The following is a 22,173-nucleotide window of genomic DNA, read 5'->3' as shown; positions in this document are numbered from 1 at the left end:
CTACCTTTAGACCTCTTGTTATGTTAGAAAATACCCTCCCTTCTTCAGCTACTTTCAGTTGGATTTTCTCTTTTTTGCAGCCTAGAAACATTGTATATCTTACAGAAACATTTTACTCCTAAATTATATTAAAATTGAAAATAACATCCTTGTTGGAGAAACTAAAGTAAAACTGATACTCATGCCCTTCCCATGTTGCATATTAAAACAAGTCTTTTGAAACAAATGTCTCTACATAGTAGAAATGTTAAAAATGGATGCCCTATGATCTAGTAACTCCACCTTTAGGAATTTATTCTTGGAGAGGGATTCAAAAGAAGAAAAAGATGTATGTATAGAGATGTTCAGTGCTACATTATTTATAAAAACAACAAGTATGAGATGGTTGGGTGGCTCAGTGGTTGAGCATTGTCTGCCTTTGGCCCAGGGCATGATCCCAGGATCTGGGATTGAGTCCCACATCAGGCTCCTTGCAGGGAGCCTGCTTCTCCCTTGGCCTGTGTCTCTGCCTCTCTCTTTCTCTGTCTTTCATGAATAAATAAAATCTTAAAAAAAAAAAACAAAGTAGGAAATAGCTATGATCACTGACCCTTGATGTTTTACGTGGCCTTGAAAATTGCTTAGGAACTTTTTTAAGCCTCAATAAAATACAAAAAAAAAAAAACATTGAAAGACAGGTTTTATTTTATATATGTAAAACAAACCTAGGCCATTAGAAGTCAGTATAGTGGTTACTCTTGGTGGAGAGGTAATGACTTGAAAGCAAGCCAAAGGCGGGCTTTTGGCATTTGTTTTTCTTAAAGGATGCTTTTACAGGGGTGCCTGGGTAGTTGGTTAAGCGTCTGCCTTTGTCTTAGGATCTTAGGATCCTGAGATTGAGCCCTGTTTTGGACTCCCTGCTGAGCAGGGAGTTGCTTCTCACTCTCCTTTTGCCCCTCTACCCATTCTCTCTCTCTCTCTGTCTCTCAAATAAATAAACAAATAAAATCTTTTTTTTTTTTTTTTAAGGATACCATTACAGAATATGTCTATTTGTGACAGTTTATCAAGCTGTATATAATGTCTGCTTTTGGGATCCCTGGGTGGCTCAGCGGTTGAGGGTCTGCCTTCAGCCCAGGGTGTGATCCTGGAGTCCTGGGATTGAGTCCCACATCAGGCTCCCTGCATGGAGCCTGCTTCTCCCTCTGCCTGTCTCTGCCCCCCTCTCTCTGTGTCTCTCATGAATAAATAAATAAAATCTTTAAAAATTTTTAAAATAATGTCTGCGCTTTTATGATGTATCTTGTACTTCAATAAAAGGTTAGGAAAAAACCTCCAAAATATTATGATCCACAGCTATTTGGAAAATATACTACTGTAGACCAAGACATATGTGAAAATGTTAAACATTAGTTAAGTGTTAGGTGATAACATTTGTTTATGATTTTCGTAGATAAGAAACAAATGTTTTTAACTTTTAAACATTTGTGATAAAATATAGGTAATATTGTTTTTTTTATATTTTCATAACTACTTTATTGGGACATAATTCATATGCCATACAATTCACCCATTTAAAGCATAGCATTCATTGGTTTTTAGTATATTTACAGAGTAGAGTAACCATCACTACAGTCAATATTAGAACATTTTCATCACTCCAGAAAGAAACCCAATACCCATTAGAAGTGACTCACCATTTTCCCCAAACCTCTTCTTTTTGTTTTTCAATTAATTTTTATTTGAGTATAGTTGACACAATGTTAAATTAATTTCAGGTGTATAACATAGTGATTCAGTATCTCTGTACGTTATGCTGTGCTTATCACAAGTTCGTTATTTTTCTTAAGATTTTATGTATTTGAGAGAGAGAGAGAGAGAATGCCATGAGATTGTGACCTGAGCCGAAGGATGAAACTTAACTGACTGAGCCACCCAGGCACCCCCACAAGGTGTTTATTTTTAAAAGCTTTTTTCTCCAGCTTCTGTCACTGTTAAGTACAGGTATTCTTCTTTGGATCTCTGACCTTCCTACTTGATTCAGTAAGTGACACGAGGGGTGTACTTTTTATTTTATTTTATTTTATTTTAATTTTTTTTTTCATTTTTATTTATTTATGATAGAGAGAGAGAGAGAGGCAGAGACATAGGCAGAGGGAGAAGCAGGCTCCATGCACCGGGAGCCTGATGTGGGATTCGATCCTGGATCTCCAGGATCGCGCCCTGGGCCAAAGGCAGGCGCCAAACCGCTGCGCCACCCAGGGATCCCCTATTTTATTTTAATTTTAATTTTTTTTAAGATTTTATTTATTCATGAGAGACACAGATTGAGAGAGAGAGACAGAGACAGAGACAGAGACATAAGCAGAAGGAGAAGCAGGCTCCACGCAGGGAGCCCAATGCGGAACTCAATCCTGGGACTCCAGGATCACACCCTGGGCCGAAGGCAGACGCTAAACTAAACCACCGAGCCACCCAGGTGTCCCAGGGGTGTACTTTTTAAAAAGCTGTTTCAGTTTATAAATACTTAAGAGAAAAAAAAAAAAAGTATAATATGACATATCCACCTTAAAATTTTTAAATGGAAAGACCGGGTAATTAACATGTAATGAGTTCTTGCTGAATATTAGTCATAATATTAGGTTGCTTACTTTAGAATGGTCCTGTGTATTTCAGTTGATACTTTGGTCACCTTCTGACAGTTTTATAGGAAAAAAAAAAAACTGCCTCAGATAACAGGTTCAAGCCGGTTAAATAACTTGTCTGTTTGCACCGCTACACAGAGCCAGGGTTTTTTTTTTTTTTTTTTTAATTTTTATTTATTTATGGTAGTCACACACACACAGAGAGAGAGAGAGAGAGAGAGAGAGAGAGGCAGAGACACAGGCAGAGGGAGAAGCAGGCTCCATGCACCGGGAGCCCGACGTGGGATTCGATCCCGGGTCTCCAGGATCGCGCCCTGGGCCAAAGGCAGGCGCCAAACCCCTGCACCACCCAGGGATCCCAGAGCCAGGGTTTCAACATGGGGGGAGGAGGTTGTTTTAATACATGTAAAAACTTTACTGAATGTGTTCACTAACCACAGAGCATCTTTGAAGTTTCAAAATCTAGGACTTAAGGAGATAGTGAAATTATGGATGCTGGTTAATGGCAGCAGCACTAGGAGTCTGAAGATATGTTATTTTCCAAGATTACTAATGTAATGAAATAATGTGATCTCCTTGAGTACTTTTGAGAAGAGGCTAAAGGTTTGTGCTTTTCTCTGTTCTACCTATGAACAGTTTTGTCTTTGGTTTCCCAATGATGATCTCTTTGAAGAAAGTGAAGGTGTTAACCAGCACCTCGTGCTAATGCTTTGAACTTCTTTTTCTGTGCAAAGGGTAATAATCACTCCATTCTAAAAGTGAAGTTGCAAAATACCCTTATTGCTGCAGTTGCGCTCAAGTCATTTGGCAGGACAAACAAGTGTTAGATATTCCATCCAGCAAGGGTTGCATTTTAAAAGCTCTGCCCCTAAAAGGTTTACCTTAACAGTTAATCATAGGTTAAAAGCTCTAATGAGTTTTTTTCTGGTTAAGGTAAAGGATCCAGTGGGGTCACGTGGCTCTTGTAACCTGGACTGCTGTGTCCAAAGATATGAATTCTTGATAGTATGATGTTGAGGGAAGAAGCAGCTACTGTTAATCATACAAATTTCTTGGAGTACCTGGGTGGCTCAGTTGGTTGAGCATCTGACTTTGACTTAGGTTTTGATCTTAGGGTCCTGGGATCAAGCCCTGCAGGTTCTGTGCTCCGGCGGGGGCTTAAGATTCTCCCTCTCCCTCTCTCCCTCACCCCCTCCCCTGCCCCCATCCCCAGTCATGTGCACACAAGCTCTCTCCCTAAAAAAAATCCTTTAATGAAAAGATCTGGTACTGCTACACAGAAACTGAGGCCTTGGAGAGGCTAAATAATATGGCTAAGAGCTCACAGTTAATGGCAGAGGTGGACTAGAGTCTAGGTCTCCTGAGTTGAGTCTATAATCGTTTTCATTAATAAACTTAGTATGTATGCTTATAACTAAAAATGTTTCAGATTCTCTTCTATCCTTTATTCTGTTTTAACTTGCAGACCCCAGATGAGGATTAATTTATAGGATTATATCATTTTATAATTCTATAAATGTTTTTTAGAATTGTGGATATGATTCTTTTATAGAAGCATTTATTTTCAGATGTTTTCTGATTTTCATTTTAGAAAATGTGGAAATGAGAAAATTACATATATAGTTACAAATATAAATATGTAATAATTATGTATACTTGAAGAAATAATTAGATACACTTTTTAGAAAACACACGTTGAGGTGCCTGGCTGGCTCAGTCAGTAGAGCATGCAACTCAGGGTTGTGAGTTCAAGCCCCATGTTGGGTATAGACATTACTTAAAAAAAACTTTTTTTTTTTTTTTAACCCACACTGTTGGTGTAGGCAGAGAAGTGATTTGAATATAAACAAAACACACATACCACTCTTTAGTGGAGCTAATGATATACATTTTATGTCCTTTTTTCTCTCAAGATTATTATTTACTTTCTCATCTAATAATTTATACATCTAAATTTTCTAATTTCTTGTTTTGTTGATTTTTTTTCTTTTCTTTTTTTTCTTTCCCTCCATAGATCTTGAGCCAGATGATTGTGCATCCATTTACATCTTTAATGTAGATCCACCTCCATCTACCTTAAACTCACCACTTTGCTTACCACATCATGGATTACCGTCTCACTCTTCTGTTTTGTCATCATCGTTTCAGCTGCAGGGTCACAAAAACTATGAAGGAACTTGTGAGATTCCTGAATCTAAATACAGCCCATTAGGTGGTCCCAAACCCTTTGAGTGCCCAAGTATTCAAATTACATCCATCTCTCCTAACTGTCATCAAGAAATAGATGCTCATGAAGATGACCTACACATAAATGACCCAGAAAGGGAGTATTTGGAAAGGCCTTCTAGAGATCATCTCTATCTTCCTCTTGAGCCATCCTACCGGGAGTCTTCCCTTAGTCCTAGTCCTGCCAGCAGCATATCTTCTAGGAGCTGGTTCTCAGATGCATCTTCTTGTGAATCTCTTTCACACATTTATGATGATGTGGATTCAGAGTTGAATGAAGCTGCCGCCCGATTTACTCTCGGATCCCCTCTGACTTCTCCTGGTGGCTCGCCAGGAGGCTGCCCTGGAGAAGAGTCCTGGCATCAACAGTATGGACTTGGACACTCCTTGTCACCCAGACAATCTCCTTGCCACTCTCCTAGATCTAGTGTCACTGATGAGAATTGGCTGAGCCCCAGGCCAGCCTCAGGGCCATCATCAAGGCCTACTTCCCCCTGTGGGAAACGAAGGCACTCCAGCGCTGAGGTTTGTTATGCTGGGTCCCTTTCACCCCATCACTCACCTGTTCCTTCTCCTGGTCACTCCCCCAGGGGAAGTGTCACAGAAGATACCTGGCTTAATGCTTCTGTCCAGGGTGGATCAGGCCTTGGCCCTGCACTTTTTCCATTTCAGTGCTGTGTAGAGACTGATATCCCTCTGAAAACAAGGAAGACTTCTGAAGACCAAGCTGCTGTACTACCAGGAAAATTAGAATTCTGTTCAGATGACCAAGGGAATTTATCACCATCCCGGGAGACTTCAGTAGATGATGGCCTTGGATCTCAATATCCTTTAAAGAAAGATTCATCTGGTGACCAATTTCTTTCAGTTCCTTCACCTTTTACCTGGAGCAAACCAAAGCCTGGCCACACCCCAATATTTCGGTGAGTTGATAGAAATGTCTGCTGGTCATTTTTCATGCTTATGGGTTATTGGCGGCATGTGACTACATTATCTATATGGAATGGTTTGACCCTTCCCTTCCCCTCCTTTTTCCCCAGTGTCTTCTGGATAAATCAATTAAAGTAAACATGTATTTTCCTTTGATTCTTAAAAGGGCCTTGGATAGACTGGGCTCAGCATTTTTTTTTATAAGATTTTATTTATTTATTTATTTATTTATTTATTTATTTATTTATTACTTGTTTGTTTGTTTGTTTGTTTATTTATTTATTTATTTATGAGAGACACAGAGGGAGAAGCAGGCTCCATGCAGGGCGCCCGATGTGGGACTCGATCCTGGAACTCCAGGATCACACCCTGCATTTGCTCAACCACTGAGCCACCCAGGCTTCCCTGGATTTAGCATTTTAAAAACATATGGATAATGAGTTGTAGATAATAATAAGTTACATTTAAGAATCCCTAGAAAGAATTTTCCTACCTAAAAAAGCTTCTTGTAAAAGATTGATTATAGTATGGGTTAAATTACTAATAAAATTAATTGCGAACAGGCTTTTTATATATATATTTTTTTAAATACTTTTTTTTTTTTAAGATTTTATTTATTTATCCTTGAGAGAGAGAAGGAGAGACAGAGCCAGAGACACAGGCAGAGACAGAGCCAGAGACACAGGCAGAGGGAGAAGCAGGCTCCGTGCACCGGGAGCCCGACGTGGGATTCGATCCCGGGTCTCCAGGATCGCGCCCTGGGCCAAAGGCAGGCGCCAAACCGCTGCACCACCCAGGGATCCCCCAGGCTTTTTATATTTTTAAGAGTTTATTGTACAAATGAAATTTGTATACTGTGGCAAGTTTTTTTTTTCATAATTTGCTTTTTACCTATATTTTGGCTTTATAAATTTGACTTTTTTATTAGTGTAGAGGAATTTTAACATTTTACATATTCAAATTTGTTGTCTGCTCTGTGGCTTTTGGATTTTGTATTATATTTGAAAACCTTACCCCAATCTAAACTAATTAAAAATAAACACAAATGTAACTTGCAAATTTCTAGTAAATTTAATGTACATACTAGTTTTATGATCTATGTATATAATGTTTTATATATTTATTTGGAGTCTAGCTGAGGACTGGAGTAGAGAACAGTGTAACAACTTTATTTTCCAAATGACTGATCACTTCCCACAATTCGATTTTATAGAATCAATCTAGTCTAATTGATTAGAAAAGACGGCTTTTATTATGTATTAAAGTGACACATGGTGGAGTTGAGTTTATTTCATTTTTTTTTAAGCCTTTTCATTGGTATTTAAGAAGATACAATGTGGAATTATGGTATTGAAGATGCCTTTGAACCTATCACACTGCTTCTGAAAATTGTCTTAATCTTTTTGGGGTTTGCTTTAGTCTGGGAAACAAGTGTAGAAACTAGCTGAGAGTTGAAATTGAGTTGTTTCAGACTAATAAAAATTAATACCTGTGAGGTTCACAGTAGTTAGTAAAGCTAGGCTGAGGACATTCAAAGAAGTGATGAGGTAATTTAGAAATTTACACTAAGAATGATAGCATTTCAGAGATGGAGGAGACCTTAAAAGACCAATTTCCCCAGTCACTAAGAAGATTTTTTTTTTTAAGTTTTTATTTTTTTCATGAGAGACACACAGAGAGAGAGAGAGAGAGAGAGAGAGAGAGAGAGGCAGAGACATAGGCAGAGGGAGAAGCAGGCTCCCTACAGGAAGCCTGAGGTGGCACTTGATCCCGGAACTCTGGGATCATGCCCTAAGTCAAAGGCAGGTACTCAACTGCTGAGCCACCCAGACATCTCAAGAAGACATTTTTAATATAAATCATTGTAGCCTTAGGTCTTTTGATATTAGACCTGTAGACATATGTTACTTTTTTTTTTTTTTTTAAGATTTTTATTTATTCATGAGAGACACAGAGAGAGAGGCAGAGGGAGAAGCAGGCTCCATGCAGGAAGTCCGACGCTAAATCACTGAGCCACCCAGGCGTCCCAAGTTATTTCTTTTTTAAATTCCACATTTTCAATATTAATACCTGAATGAATCTGTGTCCCTTTAAGCTGTTTAAATTATCTTACTGATCAACTGATGTTTTCTCTGAAATAGACATTTAGAGTGCTGCATTGATAGGCCTTATAATTTTCAGCTTAGTATGTAGTGGAATTAAATTTGTGCCTCAAATTGCAGTATACCTTTGACTTAAGCAGTATTTCACAGAGACAGGGAAAAAAGCAATAGGGAGGAAACAGGGAAGCAACATGTACAATAGATTAACTGCTATAGCTACACACCAGGGAGGGAGACATTTGTACTGGGAAATGCAGGGATGTTTGTTTGGTTCCTTAGAGAGACACTGGTATATGTTCATGCAGGTTGATATCTTTGCCTTAAAAATGACATTATTCGGGACACCTGGGTGGCTCAGCAGTTAAGTGCCTGCCTTCAGCTCAGGTCATGATCCTGGAATCCCAGAATTGAGTCCCACATCGGGCTCCTGGCATGGAGCCTGCTTCTCCCTCTGCCTGTGTCTCTGCCTCTCTCTCTCTGTCTCTCATGAATAAATAAATAAAATCCTTTTTTTTATAAATTTCTTTTTTTTTTTTAAGATTTTATTTATTTATTTAAAGATTTTATTTTGGGCCGTCCAAATAAATAAAATCTTTAAAAAAATGACATTATTCTTTTGATTCTTTTTATAATTATGTATACATAGTTGAGAATCAATTATAGTTTTACAGAATGTTAGAATATGTCCTTTTGGGATCCCTGGGTGGCGCAGCGGTTTGGCGCCTGCCTTTGGCCCAGGGCGCGATCCTGGAGACCCAGGATCAAATCCCACATCGGGTTCCCGGTGCATGGAGCCTGCTTCTCCCTCTGCCTATGTCTCTGCCTCTCTCTCTCTCTCTCTATCATAAATAAATTAAAAAAAAAAAAAAAAGAAAGAAAAAAAAGAATATGTCCTTTTATTTATTTAAAAGATTTTATTTGTTTATTCATGAGAGACACAGAGAAAGAGAGAGAAAGAGGCAGAGACACAGGCAGAGGGAGAAGCAGGCTCCACGCAGGGAGTCCGATGCGGGACTCCATCCGGGGACCCTAGGGTCATGGCCTGAGCCAAAGGCAGACGCTGAACTGCTGAGCCACCCAGGCATCCCAGAATTTGTCCTTTTTAAAAAAAATAAAGGAAACAAAAAAGTAAATGAAATTGGTTTTATTCTTCAGATTAAAGAATTATTTCTTATGTACCTGTCAAATCCAATGTTATAACTTACTAACTGAAGTTTTATTTTACAATATTCAGCTTCAGAGATCACAGGAAGAAAATGTTGGTCTCTGGCAAAGAAGTGATTTGAATCATTGCTTGGCAATAATAGTATGATGAAATGTCTTTTGTGTGTGTTTTGTTTATAGCACATCTTCATTACCTCCACTAGACTGGCCTTTACCAACTCATTTTGGACAATGTGAACTGAAAATAGAAGTGCAACCTAAAACTCATCATCGAGCCCATTATGAAACTGAAGGTAGCCGAGGAGCAGTTAAAGCGTCTACTGGGGGACATCCTGTTGTAAAGGTATGAGTTGGGATATGAGTTGGCTTTTGGAGACGTCCTACATCTGTTGATGATAAAGTCTGTTCATTTAGGTACTACTGTGCCCAAAAAGAGAAAGTTCAAAGCTTGCAAAAAACCTCTGTTGAGGTTTTGTGTTCTTGATGGCAGCACTTCTATCTGCATTGAAGGTTTTTTGTTGTTTTTGTTGTTGTTATTTGCTATGCTGAAAACCAGTCTTTTTTTTTTTTTTTTTTTTTAAGATTTATTTACTTATTCATGAGAGACACAGGCAGAAGGAGAAGCTGGCTCCATTCAGGGAGCCTGATGTGGGATTTGATCCTGGGTCCCCTGGATCAGGCCCTGGGCTGAAGGCAGCGCTAAACCGCTGAGCCACCCAGGCTGCCCCAAAAACCAGTCTTTGATTGTGGACTGACTCTCCAGCTATGGAACTCTGGGTCAAGATTATAGTGGTCAAACAGTTCTTTTTCTCATTAAAACAACACAAAACACAACCGTTTTATAATACATGCTCATTTAAAATCTAAATAATGCCAAAAAGTAGAGAGAATAAAGCAATAAATTACCCCAAATCTAAACCCCTCAGAAATAAGCAGTTAATATTTGATTAATATTCCAAATAATTCTCTGTGTATATTTAGTGAAAGACTGAGTGGATGACTAGAAAATAGAATGAAGTTTTTAAGGATAAGATTATATTGAGCATCTTTGTGATTAAAATATTGTTTATCGGACAGCTCAGGTGGCTCAGTGGTTTAGTGCTGCCTTCAGCCCAGGGCCTAATCCTGGGGCCCCGGGATCAAGTCCCACATCGGGTTGCCTGCATGGAGCCTGCTTCTCCCTCTGCCGTGTCTCTGCCTCTCTCTCTCTGTGTTTCTCATGAATAAATAGAAAAAATCTTAAATAAAATAAAATAAAATAAAATATTGTTTATCTGAGTTTATTAGCAGAAAATAAAACTAATGTGAAATCATAAAAATTGTGATAGTTGAGTGTGTGAAATATATTTAATATGTAAGTTTTGAATCATGATAGTTGAATATTAACTTTAATTTTATTTGAATAAAACATTTTAAAAAATGAAACAAGTAAAACTAAGAACTACTGAATCTTAGATACTGTTCTTCACTTTCAGGAGTCCTAAGAAGATCTAAAGTCAGAGATACTAAATAATTGAGAAATTAATCATTGTTTAAAAGATTTAGATGGTTTGAATTGACGCCCTTCTTTAAAATGAGATGTTTTTTTAAAACTCCTTTTGCTATCCCTTCTGCTGTTTAAATTTTGTTTCTTATTTTTCCCTACTGATGTACCGCCATCTCCCCACCCTTGTACCTTACCACCCCCATTGTTTAGCTTTAGTCCTATATTTAGTTGAATTCAATGATCACTACTAATTTTTACTTACTTTACTCTTAAGTGTTTCTGTTTGTGGATGGTGAGATCAAGTCCTGTATTGGACTCTGTGCTGAGTATAGAATCTACTTGTCCTTGTCCCTTTGCTCTTCCCCCTACTCATATACTCTCTCTCTTTTCTCTGTTTTTTTCTCTAAAATAAATATTTTAGGGGTGCCTGGTGGCTCAGTGGTTGAGCATCTGCCTTGGGCTCAGGTTGTGATACCAGGTTCCTGGGATCGAGTCCCCCATGCAGCTCCCCACAGGGAGCCTGCCTCTCCCTCTGCCTATGTCTTTGCCTCTCTCTCTGTGTCTCATGAATAAATAAAATCTTTAAAGATAAATAAAATAAATATTTTTGAAAATAACAAAAAGTAAAAGCTGATTCTTTATTGGAGCTCTTCCCTAGCTCAGTAGAACATGTGACTCTTAGTCTTGTGGTCATGAGTTCAAGCCCCCATGGGTGTAGAGATTACTAAAAATTAAGAAACCCCACAACTCCCCCCAAAATAAACTAGTTCTCTGCTTAAGGGGAGATTAACACTTTGAGTATCATCAGTGCTTTATATTTTCCTTGTTAGTGACTTACTTTTTTTTTTTTTTTTTTGTAACTTCTTCCTTGAAGAATTATATCAGTATACTTGAAATTACTGACTTAACTAGAGTATGTCTGGATATTGATGGTTCTTTATCAGTCTGTTCCTGGTACCTGTAATGCTTCTTTCAATCTGAGATTCTTTTCTTCCTTCATGCAAGAAAACCTTTTTATATTATGTATCTGTATACATTTCTTCTTCATTTGTTTTGTCCTTTACTTTGGGGACTCCAATTACTATTCAGATGTTTACTTGTTTTTATCTCCCATGTCTTTGTGTTCTCTTCTTTGATTCCTTCAATGTCTTTTCTTATCATTTATTGTGATTTTTTTTTTTAATGCCCTGCCCTGATGTTTGCACTGATGTTTTTGATATATTTGTCACTCACGGTTTCTAATCTAGCTTTTTATTTTTTTTTATTTTTTTTTTAATTTTTATTTATTATTTATGATAGTCACACACACAGAGAGAGAGAGAGGCAGAGACACAGGCAGAGGGAGAAGCAGGCTCCATGCACCGGGAGCCCGACGTGGGATTCGATCCCGGGTCTCCAGGATCGCGCCCTGGGCCAAAGGCAGGCGCCAAACCGCTGCGCCACCCAGGGATCCCTAATCTAGCTTTTTACAAATAATTAATTAATTAATTAATTATATTTATTTTAAAGATTTTATTTATTTGACAGAGAGTGAGTGAGCACAAACAGGGAGTGGCAGACAGAGGGTGAGGAAGAAACAGGCTCTCTGCTGAGCAGAAAGCCTGACATGGGGCTCGATCCCAGGACCCGGGGATCAGGGCCTGAGCCAAAGGCAGACAGGCACTCAACTGACTGAGCCACCCAGGTGCCCCTTAATTTAGTTTTTAGATCTCCAGTTGTGTTTTGTACTTTAGTTTGCTTCTTTAGCTACATTTTCCACTTATTTCATATTTTATCATTATATTTGATTTCATGATTTATTGAACTTAAATTTTGTAGTGTGGAACTTTCACTGGCAATTAGTTTCTCGGTTGTTTGTGTGTGTGTGTGTGTGTGTGTGTGTGTGTGTGTGTGTGTGTGTGTGTTGAGGGGGAGATTTTGGATTTTGTTTTCACTTTTTTTTTAAGGTGGGAGGGGCAGAAGGAAAGGGGCAGAAGAAGAGAGAATCTTAGGCAGGCTCCATGCCCACCTCAGAGCCCAATGTCCAATCTCACAAATAGGATCACCAAAAATAGGATCTTACAACCCTGAGATCATGACCTGAGTCAAAATCAAGAGTTGGACACTTAACTGACTGAGCCACACGGGTACCCCTTCACTTTATTAAATTATTCAAATGTCTTGTATAGTTTGTTCCTTTTTTTTTATTAAATAAAAATAAAAAATGTATACTGTAATTGCCTAATTGTCATGCCTTTTTTTTTTTTTAATTTATTTATTTATGATAGTCACAGAGAGAGAGAGAGAGAGAGAGAGGCAGAGACACAGGCAGAGGGAGAAGCAGGCTCCATGCACCGGGAGCCCGATGTGGGATTCGATCCCGGGTCTCCAGGATCGCGCCCTGGGCCAAAGGCAGGCGCCAAACCGCTGCGCCACCCAGGGATCCCTTGTCATGCCTTTTATCCCCCATTTTATTTGAGAACTTTGGTCTATAGCCTGAGGAAATTGGGTGGAAGAGGTACAGAATTAGCTTAAGATAGGCCTTGTTGAGTTTGGCTCAAGAGAGTAAACAGTATCACATATGTATTATGGCCCACTCCCATTACTCTAGTATGTATCATATTTTCATGAGCTGTACTTGTTCCCTTAGTACAGCACAGAGTCCTGGAAGATGGTAAGCACTCCTGACCTTTTCTGCTTCTGCCAAAGGCCCTGGAGCAGAATGTGGTATCTTTTATTCTTAAGAGAAAGTTTTTCCTTGACTTTTTTCAGAGCTGACTACTTACACTTGTGATTTACTTTGCTGTAAATTAGTTAGCATTATATCAATATTTTATTTTATTTTCTCAATTTATTACTTTTATTCCATTAATTTACTTAGTAATGTTATTTGTTATTACTCTTCCTAGTGGATAAAGGTATGAACTAGTTAGCAGTTCTACCACACAAATAAAATCTTAATCTTCTGTTTTGCATTTCTCATACTGCCCCTGCTACCACCACACACACATATATTTAATTTTGTTAGGTATTGGGGGAAGATGATTGTGATACTACTTCATTCCATTGTTTTTATCCAAAAGTTTTCTCTCTTTCTAATAATCAGAGTAAAACAAGCATTGCACGATAAGAAGAGGTCATCTCAAATTGGAAATAAAATGTGCCTGATTCTGTGTACTGTACCACACTTGTATGGTACACTCTTCAGTTGTGTATGCCTACTTCTGAGACCTCATTTTTCCCACTAACAGAGGCAGCCCTTTCCCAGCAGCTAAGAAGACTATTTGTAGATTTCTCTGCTGTTCTGAGAATTTTGTAATACTCAGGAAAGGAAGGCATGATTTGCCATTCCACTGGTCTGACCCATCATACATTAGAGTGGCATGCTTGGTTCTCAGAAAAAGCCCTGATTCTGCTCTCTTTGTACTGTTTTTGTTTTGTTTTGTTTTAAACATTTTATTGCTGTGTAAGAATACATCACTAAAGTACACAAGTCTTAACATGTACAGCACAGTGAATTTTTAGCACATGTGTACACACATAAAACTACCACAAAGGTTAAGATACAGAATATTTTTAAAAGATTTATTTAATTATTTATTTTAGTGTGGGAAGGGGCAGATGGAACCATAAAGAGTCTTAAGAGGACTTGTGCTGAACCTGGAGCCTGATACAAGGCTTGATTCTATGACTCTTGAGATCATGACCTGAGCCGAAACTAAAAATAGGATACCCAACCAACTGTGCCACCTAGGCACCCCAACTTACAGATTTTAAGCACCTAGAAGACTCCCTTGTACCCTTCCTAATTTGTATCTCCCAACCAAAGGTAATCATGCTTCTGACCGCTTATTATCATAGATTCATCTTTTTATTCTTGAATTTCATATGTATAGAATCATACAGTATGTTTTATTTTCTGTCTGGCTTCTTTTATTCAACATTACGACTGTGAGATTCATCCACTTTGGGGGGATAGTTTTTCTTTTTCTTTGCAGTATAGTATTCCACTGCATGAATTAGCTGTGATTTCTTCATCTGTCTCCCTGTTCATAGACACTTGGTTTGTGATCACTTTCGGATTATTTTGAATAAAGATAGTATGTTCTTTTCTCCCCCTCTCTCTCTCTCTCTCTCTCTCTCACTCTTTTTACATATCTTTTTACTTTTAATTCCAGTATAGTTAATATACAGTGTTACATTAGTTTCAGATGTACTACACCTATATTTTGATAGACAAAAGCATTCACTTTTTTTGCTATATATCCAAGAGTAGAATTGCTGGTATTTCAAAGTACCTATACCAATTTCTACTCCTAACCAGCCATATATGAAGGTTTCAGTTACTTCACATCCTCATCAACACCAAAACTTTGGTTCCTGGTATTTTTTAAGCATTTCAGTAGTGTTGTAGAGGAATCATACTGGTTTTGATTTGTGGTTTCCTGATGGCTAGTGATGTTGAACATCTTTTCATGTTTGTCAAACATTTGACTGTCGTCTTTTGTCCAGTGCCTGTTCATGTCTCTTTTTTTTTTTTTTAATTTTTTTTTTTTTAATCTTTATTTATTTATGATAGTCATACAGAGAGAAAGAGAGAGGCAGAGACACAGGCGGAGGGAGAAGCAGGCTCCATGCGCCGGGAGCCTGATGTGGGATTCGATCCCGGGTCTCCAGGATCGCGCCCTGGGCCAAAGGCAGGCGCCAAACCGCTGCGCCACCCAGGGATCCCCTGTTCATGTCTCTTGACTAGTTTTTATTTTTTTTTATTTTTTTTTCTTGACTAGTTTTTAAATTGTCTCTTTTTCTTACTGATTTGTAGGAGTTTTTAATATTTTGCATGTAAGTTTTTTGTCAGAACAATGTGTTGCAAATAAAATTTCTTCTTGTCTTTTGCTTCCTTTTCCACTTTCTAATTGTGGAAGTTTTTAATTTTAATGAAGTCCAAGTTATTAGTCTCTTTTTATGGATAGTGCTTTTGTTTATTTTTTAACATTTTATTTGCGTACACATGCACACGTGAGAGTAAGCACAAATGAATGGTGGGGGGCATGAGGAGGCAGAGCAGGAGAAGCAGGCTCCCTGCTGAGCAGGGAGCCCCACATGGGGCTTACTCCCAGGGCCCTGGGATCATGACCCAAGCTGAAGGCAGGTGCTTAACCAACTGAGGTGCCGACATGTGGCTAGGTGGTGCTTTTTTTTTTTTTTTTAAGATTTTATTTATTTATTCATGAGAGACACACACAGAGAGAGGCAGAGACACAGGCAGAGGGAGAAGCAGGCTCCATGCAGGGAGCCTGACATGGGACTCGATCCTGGGACTCCAGGATCATGCCCTGGGCCAAAGACAGGCACTCAACCAACCGCTAGGCCACCCAGGGATTCCTGGGTGGTGCTTTTATATCCTGTTCAAAAATCTTTGTTTAGAGATGCCTGAGTGGCTCAGTCATTAAGTGACTTCTCAATAAGTTATTGCCTCCAGTCCATGAAAATGGTCTATTCCTCCATTTATTTGGGTATTATTAATTCCTCTTGGCAGTGTTTTGTAGTTTTCAAAGTAGACATTTTTTATATCTTTTGTTATTTCCTGTGTTCACTGTTTTTTGCACTATTATTTTTTATTCCATTTAATTTTTTGTTTATAGAATACAGAAATGCAGTTTATTTTTTTATGTTGACTTTATATTTCTTGACCTAATAGTTTATTTTAGCTTCTTTTGGGTTTTCTAAATAGTCAACTCATCTTTGAATAATGAGTTTTACTTCTTCTAATTTTTATACCTTTTCCCCCAAAATTTTTGTGGTAAAATACACATAACATAAAATTTACCATCTTAATTATTTTTACATATACAGTTTAGTGGTATTTTTTTAAAAATTTTTTTAATTTTTTATTTACTTATGATAGTCACAGAGAGAGAGAGAGGCAGAGACACAGGCAGAGGGAGAAGCAGACTCCATGCACCGGGAGCCCGATGTGGGATTCGATCCCAGGTCTTCAGGATCGTGCCCTGGGCCAAAGGCAGGCGCCAAACCACTGCGCCACCCAGGGCTCCCTACAGTTTAGTGGTATTAAATATATTCATAATGTACAACTTTGACCACCATCCATCTCTATAGCTCTTTTTATCTTGTACAACTGCAATTTTTATTTTATTTTATTTATTCATGAGAGACACAGAGAGAGAGAGAGGCAGAGACAGAAGCAGAGGGAGAACAGGCTCCATGCAGGGAGCCTGATGTGGAACTCAATCCCAGGACTCCAGGATTACTCCCTGAGCCAAAGCAGACCCTCAACTACTGAGCCACCCAGGCATCCCTATTTGTGCTGCTTCTAATCAGAAAAATTCACTTTTTTGTGGTGCTTTTTAGTTTATAAAATGTTTTCTCATAGTTTATATTTAATATTCACAAAAGTTCTTTGAAAAGGGCAAGGCAAGTACATTGTGCCAGAGATTTAAGATTACATGTGATATAATTGATGGAGATCTTAAACTTAGGTCTTTTGACTCTGCTGTTCTGGTTTCTGTTGTACCATATTGCCTCTTGTATTACAGATAAGTTATAATTTCATAGTGCTTTTCATTTTATTAACTACTTTCATATTGTCTCATTTAATTCTCCAGATAAGCCTTTTTAGAAACCCTGAATTAAAGTCACGTGGTGTTTCTACTACCTTTATAATCCCTAGTAAAAATCTTAGACCTATTATGGCCATAGTACTTTACACAGAGTTAATACTCAGTAAACGTTGATCACCGCTCTGAACCCTCATGAAAAGTAGCAGAATAAGAGCAAGAGTGAGTGCATGAGTTGGGGGAAGAGGGAAAGGGAGATAATCTTAAGCGGACTCTGTGCTGAATGCAGACACTGACACAGGGCTCAATCTCACAACCCTGAGGTCACTACTGAGCTGAAACCAAGAGTTGGTTGCTTAACCGACTGTGCACCACCCAGGTGCCCCTTAAGTAAATAATCTTATTCGTTAATATGATCTGCAGCTATTTAATAGATTGAAGCCAGTCTGCTGCTATAGCTGGGAATTTGGCAGGGTGGAGGGGGGAAATCAGACATGTTTCCTTCTTCCATGAAGTTTACAGTTTGGTGAAGCTTGCAAATGAGATAATAACGATAAAGTAGGATGAAGGAAATTCATATCCTTAAGAAAGCAAATAGGTGAATGGGTTGAAATGGCATTACTTATTTGAGGAATGTTGATAGCTCATTAATAAACAATCATTAGCCAGAGAAAAGGTAGATATTAAGAAAGGAAAAATATTAAGCAGAGGGAAGAGTTTAGAACTGCACTATCCAATCCAGTAGTCACTAGCCGCATTTAAATTTAAATTAATCAAAATTAGGGATGCCTGGGTGGTTCAGTGGTTGAGCGTCTGCCTTTGGCTCAGGGCGTGATCCCAGGGTTGGGATTTGAGTCCCACATTGGGCTCCCTGCATGGAGCCTGCTTCTCCCACTGCCTATGTCTCTGCTTCTCTCTCTCTGTGTCTCTCATGAATAAATAAATAAAATCTTAAAAAAATCAAAATTAGAAATTCACTTCTTTAGATGTATTAACAGCATTTCAAGACTTGGTAGAAGTGTGGCTAATGACTACATTGTCTTTTTTTTTTTTTTTTTAAGAGAGATTCTCTCCCTCTCCGTCTGCCTCTTACGCTTGTGCTCTCTTTCTCTCCATCAAATAAATAAAATCTTTTAAAAACAACAAATGCAAAAAAGCTACATGTACATCTTATTGTACTGTGATCATTTTATTAAGGCATAGATATTTTGCATTTTAAAAATTAAGAGAGCGAGCGAAAAAAAAAAAAGCGAGCGAGTGTGCATTGGTAGTGGGCAGAGGGGAAAGGAGAAGCCGACTTCCTATACTGAGCAGGGAGCCTGACACAGGCCAATCCCAGGACCTAGAGATCATGACCTGAGCTGAAGGCAGATGCTTAACAGACTGAGTCACCCAGGCGCCCCAAGGCATGGACATTTTGAATGTTACCTCAAAAATTACTGAAATTTTAAAAATGGGGATTGTTGAGGCACCTGGATAGCTCATTCATTTGGCATCTGACTCTAGATTTTGGCTTGGGTCAGGATCTCAGGCTTGTGGGATCAAGACCTGAGTTAGTCTCCATGCTCAGAGCAGAATCTGGTTGAGGTTCTCACTTTTCCTGTCCTTCTGCCCCTCCCCCTGCTTGCTCGCACACGCTCTCTCTTTATCTCTGAAATAAATAAATAAATAAATAAATCTTTAAAAAATAAAAATGGGGATTATAGAAATTTTTCATATTTAGATTGTAAATATGCAATATGTAAATATCCTCATGCATCAAGATCCTTTTCCAGGTGATGATTGTTTATATGTTGTTACATGCACATTTTCAGTTTGAAGCAGTTTACTTATGGAAATTTAATTTTGTGTTTTTAGTATCTGTATAATGTGTTCTCATGTTTCTAATATATTCAGATTCCCTACCCCCAAGTAATTTAGCAGAACTGATAATAGAATTCCTCTTATTGAAGCTACTCTAGTTTGTCCTATAGTGACCTTCGGGCTTTAACACTCCAGCTTTAGTTAAATTAAGCAGGCACAGACCTTTGCTATGGAAACGATACAGAAACATAACAAACAACTTGGCTTACTTTCTTCTCCAAAGCAGAGGGTGGTCTGAAGAGAGGTATACTGATCCTAGATGAAAAATTTTTGAGAGTAGTAGTAGCAGCAATAATTTGTTTATGGCCTACAACATAATGCTTATCTGAAAATGAAATGGGAAGACAATCTAATTTATTTGACTCCTTAAAATCCCTAAGATACATAGGAGAAACTGTACTTTTCATATGCTATATAGTATACATATGCTTGGAGCAGATGCTGACTGAAGTACGTGTTATGAAATATATTCCCTTTGAAATCTTATATGCATGATTACCTTCCCCCATCACTGGTTTATTTTACTATCGAAGTATAAAGGACAGGTGGCTTATGTCTTTGCCAAGCGGGTATTAATGTGAGTCATCTAATATGACTAGGATACTTTGGTATATAGTACTTACTGGTACGTTATGTGATATTTGGGTAGCTTATTAGATGGCAATAAAATTTTTTACTTGTATTTTCTATTTTAGACTTAACTACTTTTTGAACAGTCTACTTTAGTGGCTATTCTAATTTAAGTAATTCTGTTGACTAACCTCATGAGTTCTTTTGGTCCACCAAATTGTACTCTTTACTCCAAAATTCATTCATTCAACAGTGATCGAACAAGCATCTGTAATGTGCTAAGTACTGTACTATGCTCTGGAGATAACTAGATGGACCCCTGTCCCTTTCACAGTACTTAGAGGAGAGTGGCAAAATTGATGCTATTTCTTCCTCTATGTAGATGAACAGTTGGTTCCATGGAACAATTTGTTCAATTGGATTAAACATGAAAGAGCAACAGGTATAGCAGAAAGGAATAGCTAATCACTTATTAGCCATACGTTTCCATTTTTTTCTTTAGTTAATTTACCTAGGTTTTTAAAAAAATTCTGATTGTGTTGGCATTTTATTTTTCATGGATTTTTTTTTAAGATTTTATTTATTTATTCATGAGACACACACACACAGAGGCAGAGACATAGGCAGAGGGAGGAGAAAGCTCCCAGAAGGAGCCCAATACGGGACTCAAGGATCCCCCAGGATCAGGACCTGAACCGAAGGCAGACACTCAACTGCTGAGCCATCCAGGCGTCCCTCATGGATTATTTTCAATTTAATTAAAGCTATATAAAATTTATCAACTTATTCTATGAAAATATATAAAAGGAAATCACACCTGAAAATATTGAGGGGTGCCTGGCTGGGTTGGTCAACTCTTTGTTCGTTTTAAGATTTATTTATTTTAGGGAGAGAGAGTGTGCACAGGAGGGAAGGGCAGAGGGAGATGGAGAGATAGAATCTCAAGGAGAAACCCTGCTGAGCCCAGAGCCTGACACAGGTCTCAGTCCCACGACCTTGAGATCATGACCTGAGCCAAAATCAAGAGTTGGACACTTAACCAACTGAGCTACACGGTTGCCCTAGAGTGTGCAATGCTTGATCATGGGGTTATAGGTTTGAGCCCCACATTAGGTGTAGAGATTACTTAAAAGTAAAATCTTAAAAAAAAAAAGAGAATATTGATAGATTTCTTGACTATATAAGTATTTGCAGAGAACTGCAACTTCCAGTTTAATATAGTAAATTGAACACATGTGTTTTACTTTCATTAGACTTTAGACAGCTGCAACTTAAGCCTATTGGATAGAAAGCATCAATAAAAAATCATTTTACAGCAAAAAATCCTGGAAAGTCTCAGAAATTTGAGGCAATGAATATCTCTGAAAGTGGGATGTGAGATGGATCTGGAAACAAAAGGATTGGTTGAAAGTCTACAAAAGAAGTAGTTAGACTTCCCAGATTTTTCTCTTATGTGGCATAGCCACATGATAAACACTGTCTTACCCTGTGAGAATATTGCAGATTTACTTTTCAGAGGGAATGAAGTGGAGATTCTAGGTTCTAGAATTACTGAAGGCAGAGCTTGAGAATCTGTACAGAAAATGGAGCGGGTTAAGAGGGGTGGCATAATGAAAATCTACATACTGAATAGGGAGACTGCTCACCCCTTTTCTCAACTCCTCAAATGCTTATAACAAGTTTATTCTTCAGAGACAGGCGATTGAAAGATTTGATTTTAGACAGACTGGTCAAGAGAAAATACCTGTGTGCCTCTTGACTTGGCAAATCTTCCAGACTAATGATCATATTCAACCCCACTCTTTAAAAAAAAACAAATATTTTTTAATACTACTTTATTAACCTGAAATGGAAATGCAAAGATTATATAATCAACTTGCATGGATAAATTTAAGAATATCGAAACAATGCTATGATAGTATGAGAAAATAAATTTAAAAACTAAATTATGACAGAATAATTGTGTTTCAAAATGAAAAGGCTTGATATTGACTGTAGAAGACAATGAAGTAGTTAGATATTTGTACCTGCGGAATCACTGCAGGTGTTGCAGATATGAAGGCAGATACCTGTTAATCAGCAACCTAAATTCCATTAGGGAGTAGCATTACTGGCAATGACATGATTTTCTGAAATGATGAACTCTTGCTAAAGTTTTCTTCAATTTATATGGTAGTTACATTCATTAAACGTATTAAAACTGCAATTTTTTTATTTTATTTTATTTTTTTTAATTTTTTATTTATTTATGATAGTCACAGAGAGATAGAGAGAGGCAGAGACACAGGCAGAGGGAGAAGCAGGCTCCATGCACGGGGAGCCCGATGTGGGACTCGATCCCGGGTCTCCAGGATCGCGCCCTGGGCCAAAGGCAGGCGCCAAACCGCTGCGCCACCCAGGGATTCCCTAAAACTGCAATTTTTTAAATATATACCAAGGAGTTGGATTCTAAATTCATAAACTTATATATATATATATAAGTTAGTTTATACATATATATTCATAAACTTATATATATATAAGTTTACATATATATAAATATATATTTATATTAAATAAAAATATATATTTATTATTTATATATATTTAAATATATATTTATTATATAAAATATATATATTTATATATAAGTTTATATATAAATATATATA

At 37.8% G+C, this 22,173-nt stretch overlaps 1 protein-coding gene across 2 annotated transcripts in view; it reads left to right on the top strand.

The window, feature by feature from the left end:
• NFATC3 (nuclear factor of activated T cells 3) overlaps window positions 1-22,173 on the top strand; it is a 138,987-nt gene that overhangs the window by 43,956 nt on the left and 72,858 nt on the right. For both annotated transcript variants that reach the window (XM_041770053.1, XM_041770054.1), the window contains exons 2-3: window positions 4,639-5,773; window positions 9,227-9,389. In XM_041770053.1, the coding sequence (XP_041625987.1) occupies window positions 4,639-5,773; window positions 9,227-9,389 (1,298 nt within the window). The remainder of the gene's footprint in view (window positions 1-4,638; window positions 5,774-9,226; window positions 9,390-22,173) is intronic.

Source organism: Vulpes lagopus, chromosome 10 (assembly GCF_018345385.1).
Source record: "Vulpes lagopus strain Blue_001 chromosome 10, ASM1834538v1, whole genome shotgun sequence".
NCBI classification, from domain to species: domain Eukaryota; kingdom Metazoa; phylum Chordata; class Mammalia; order Carnivora; family Canidae; genus Vulpes; species Vulpes lagopus.
This window is presented reverse-complemented; position numbering and strand designations above follow the sequence as displayed.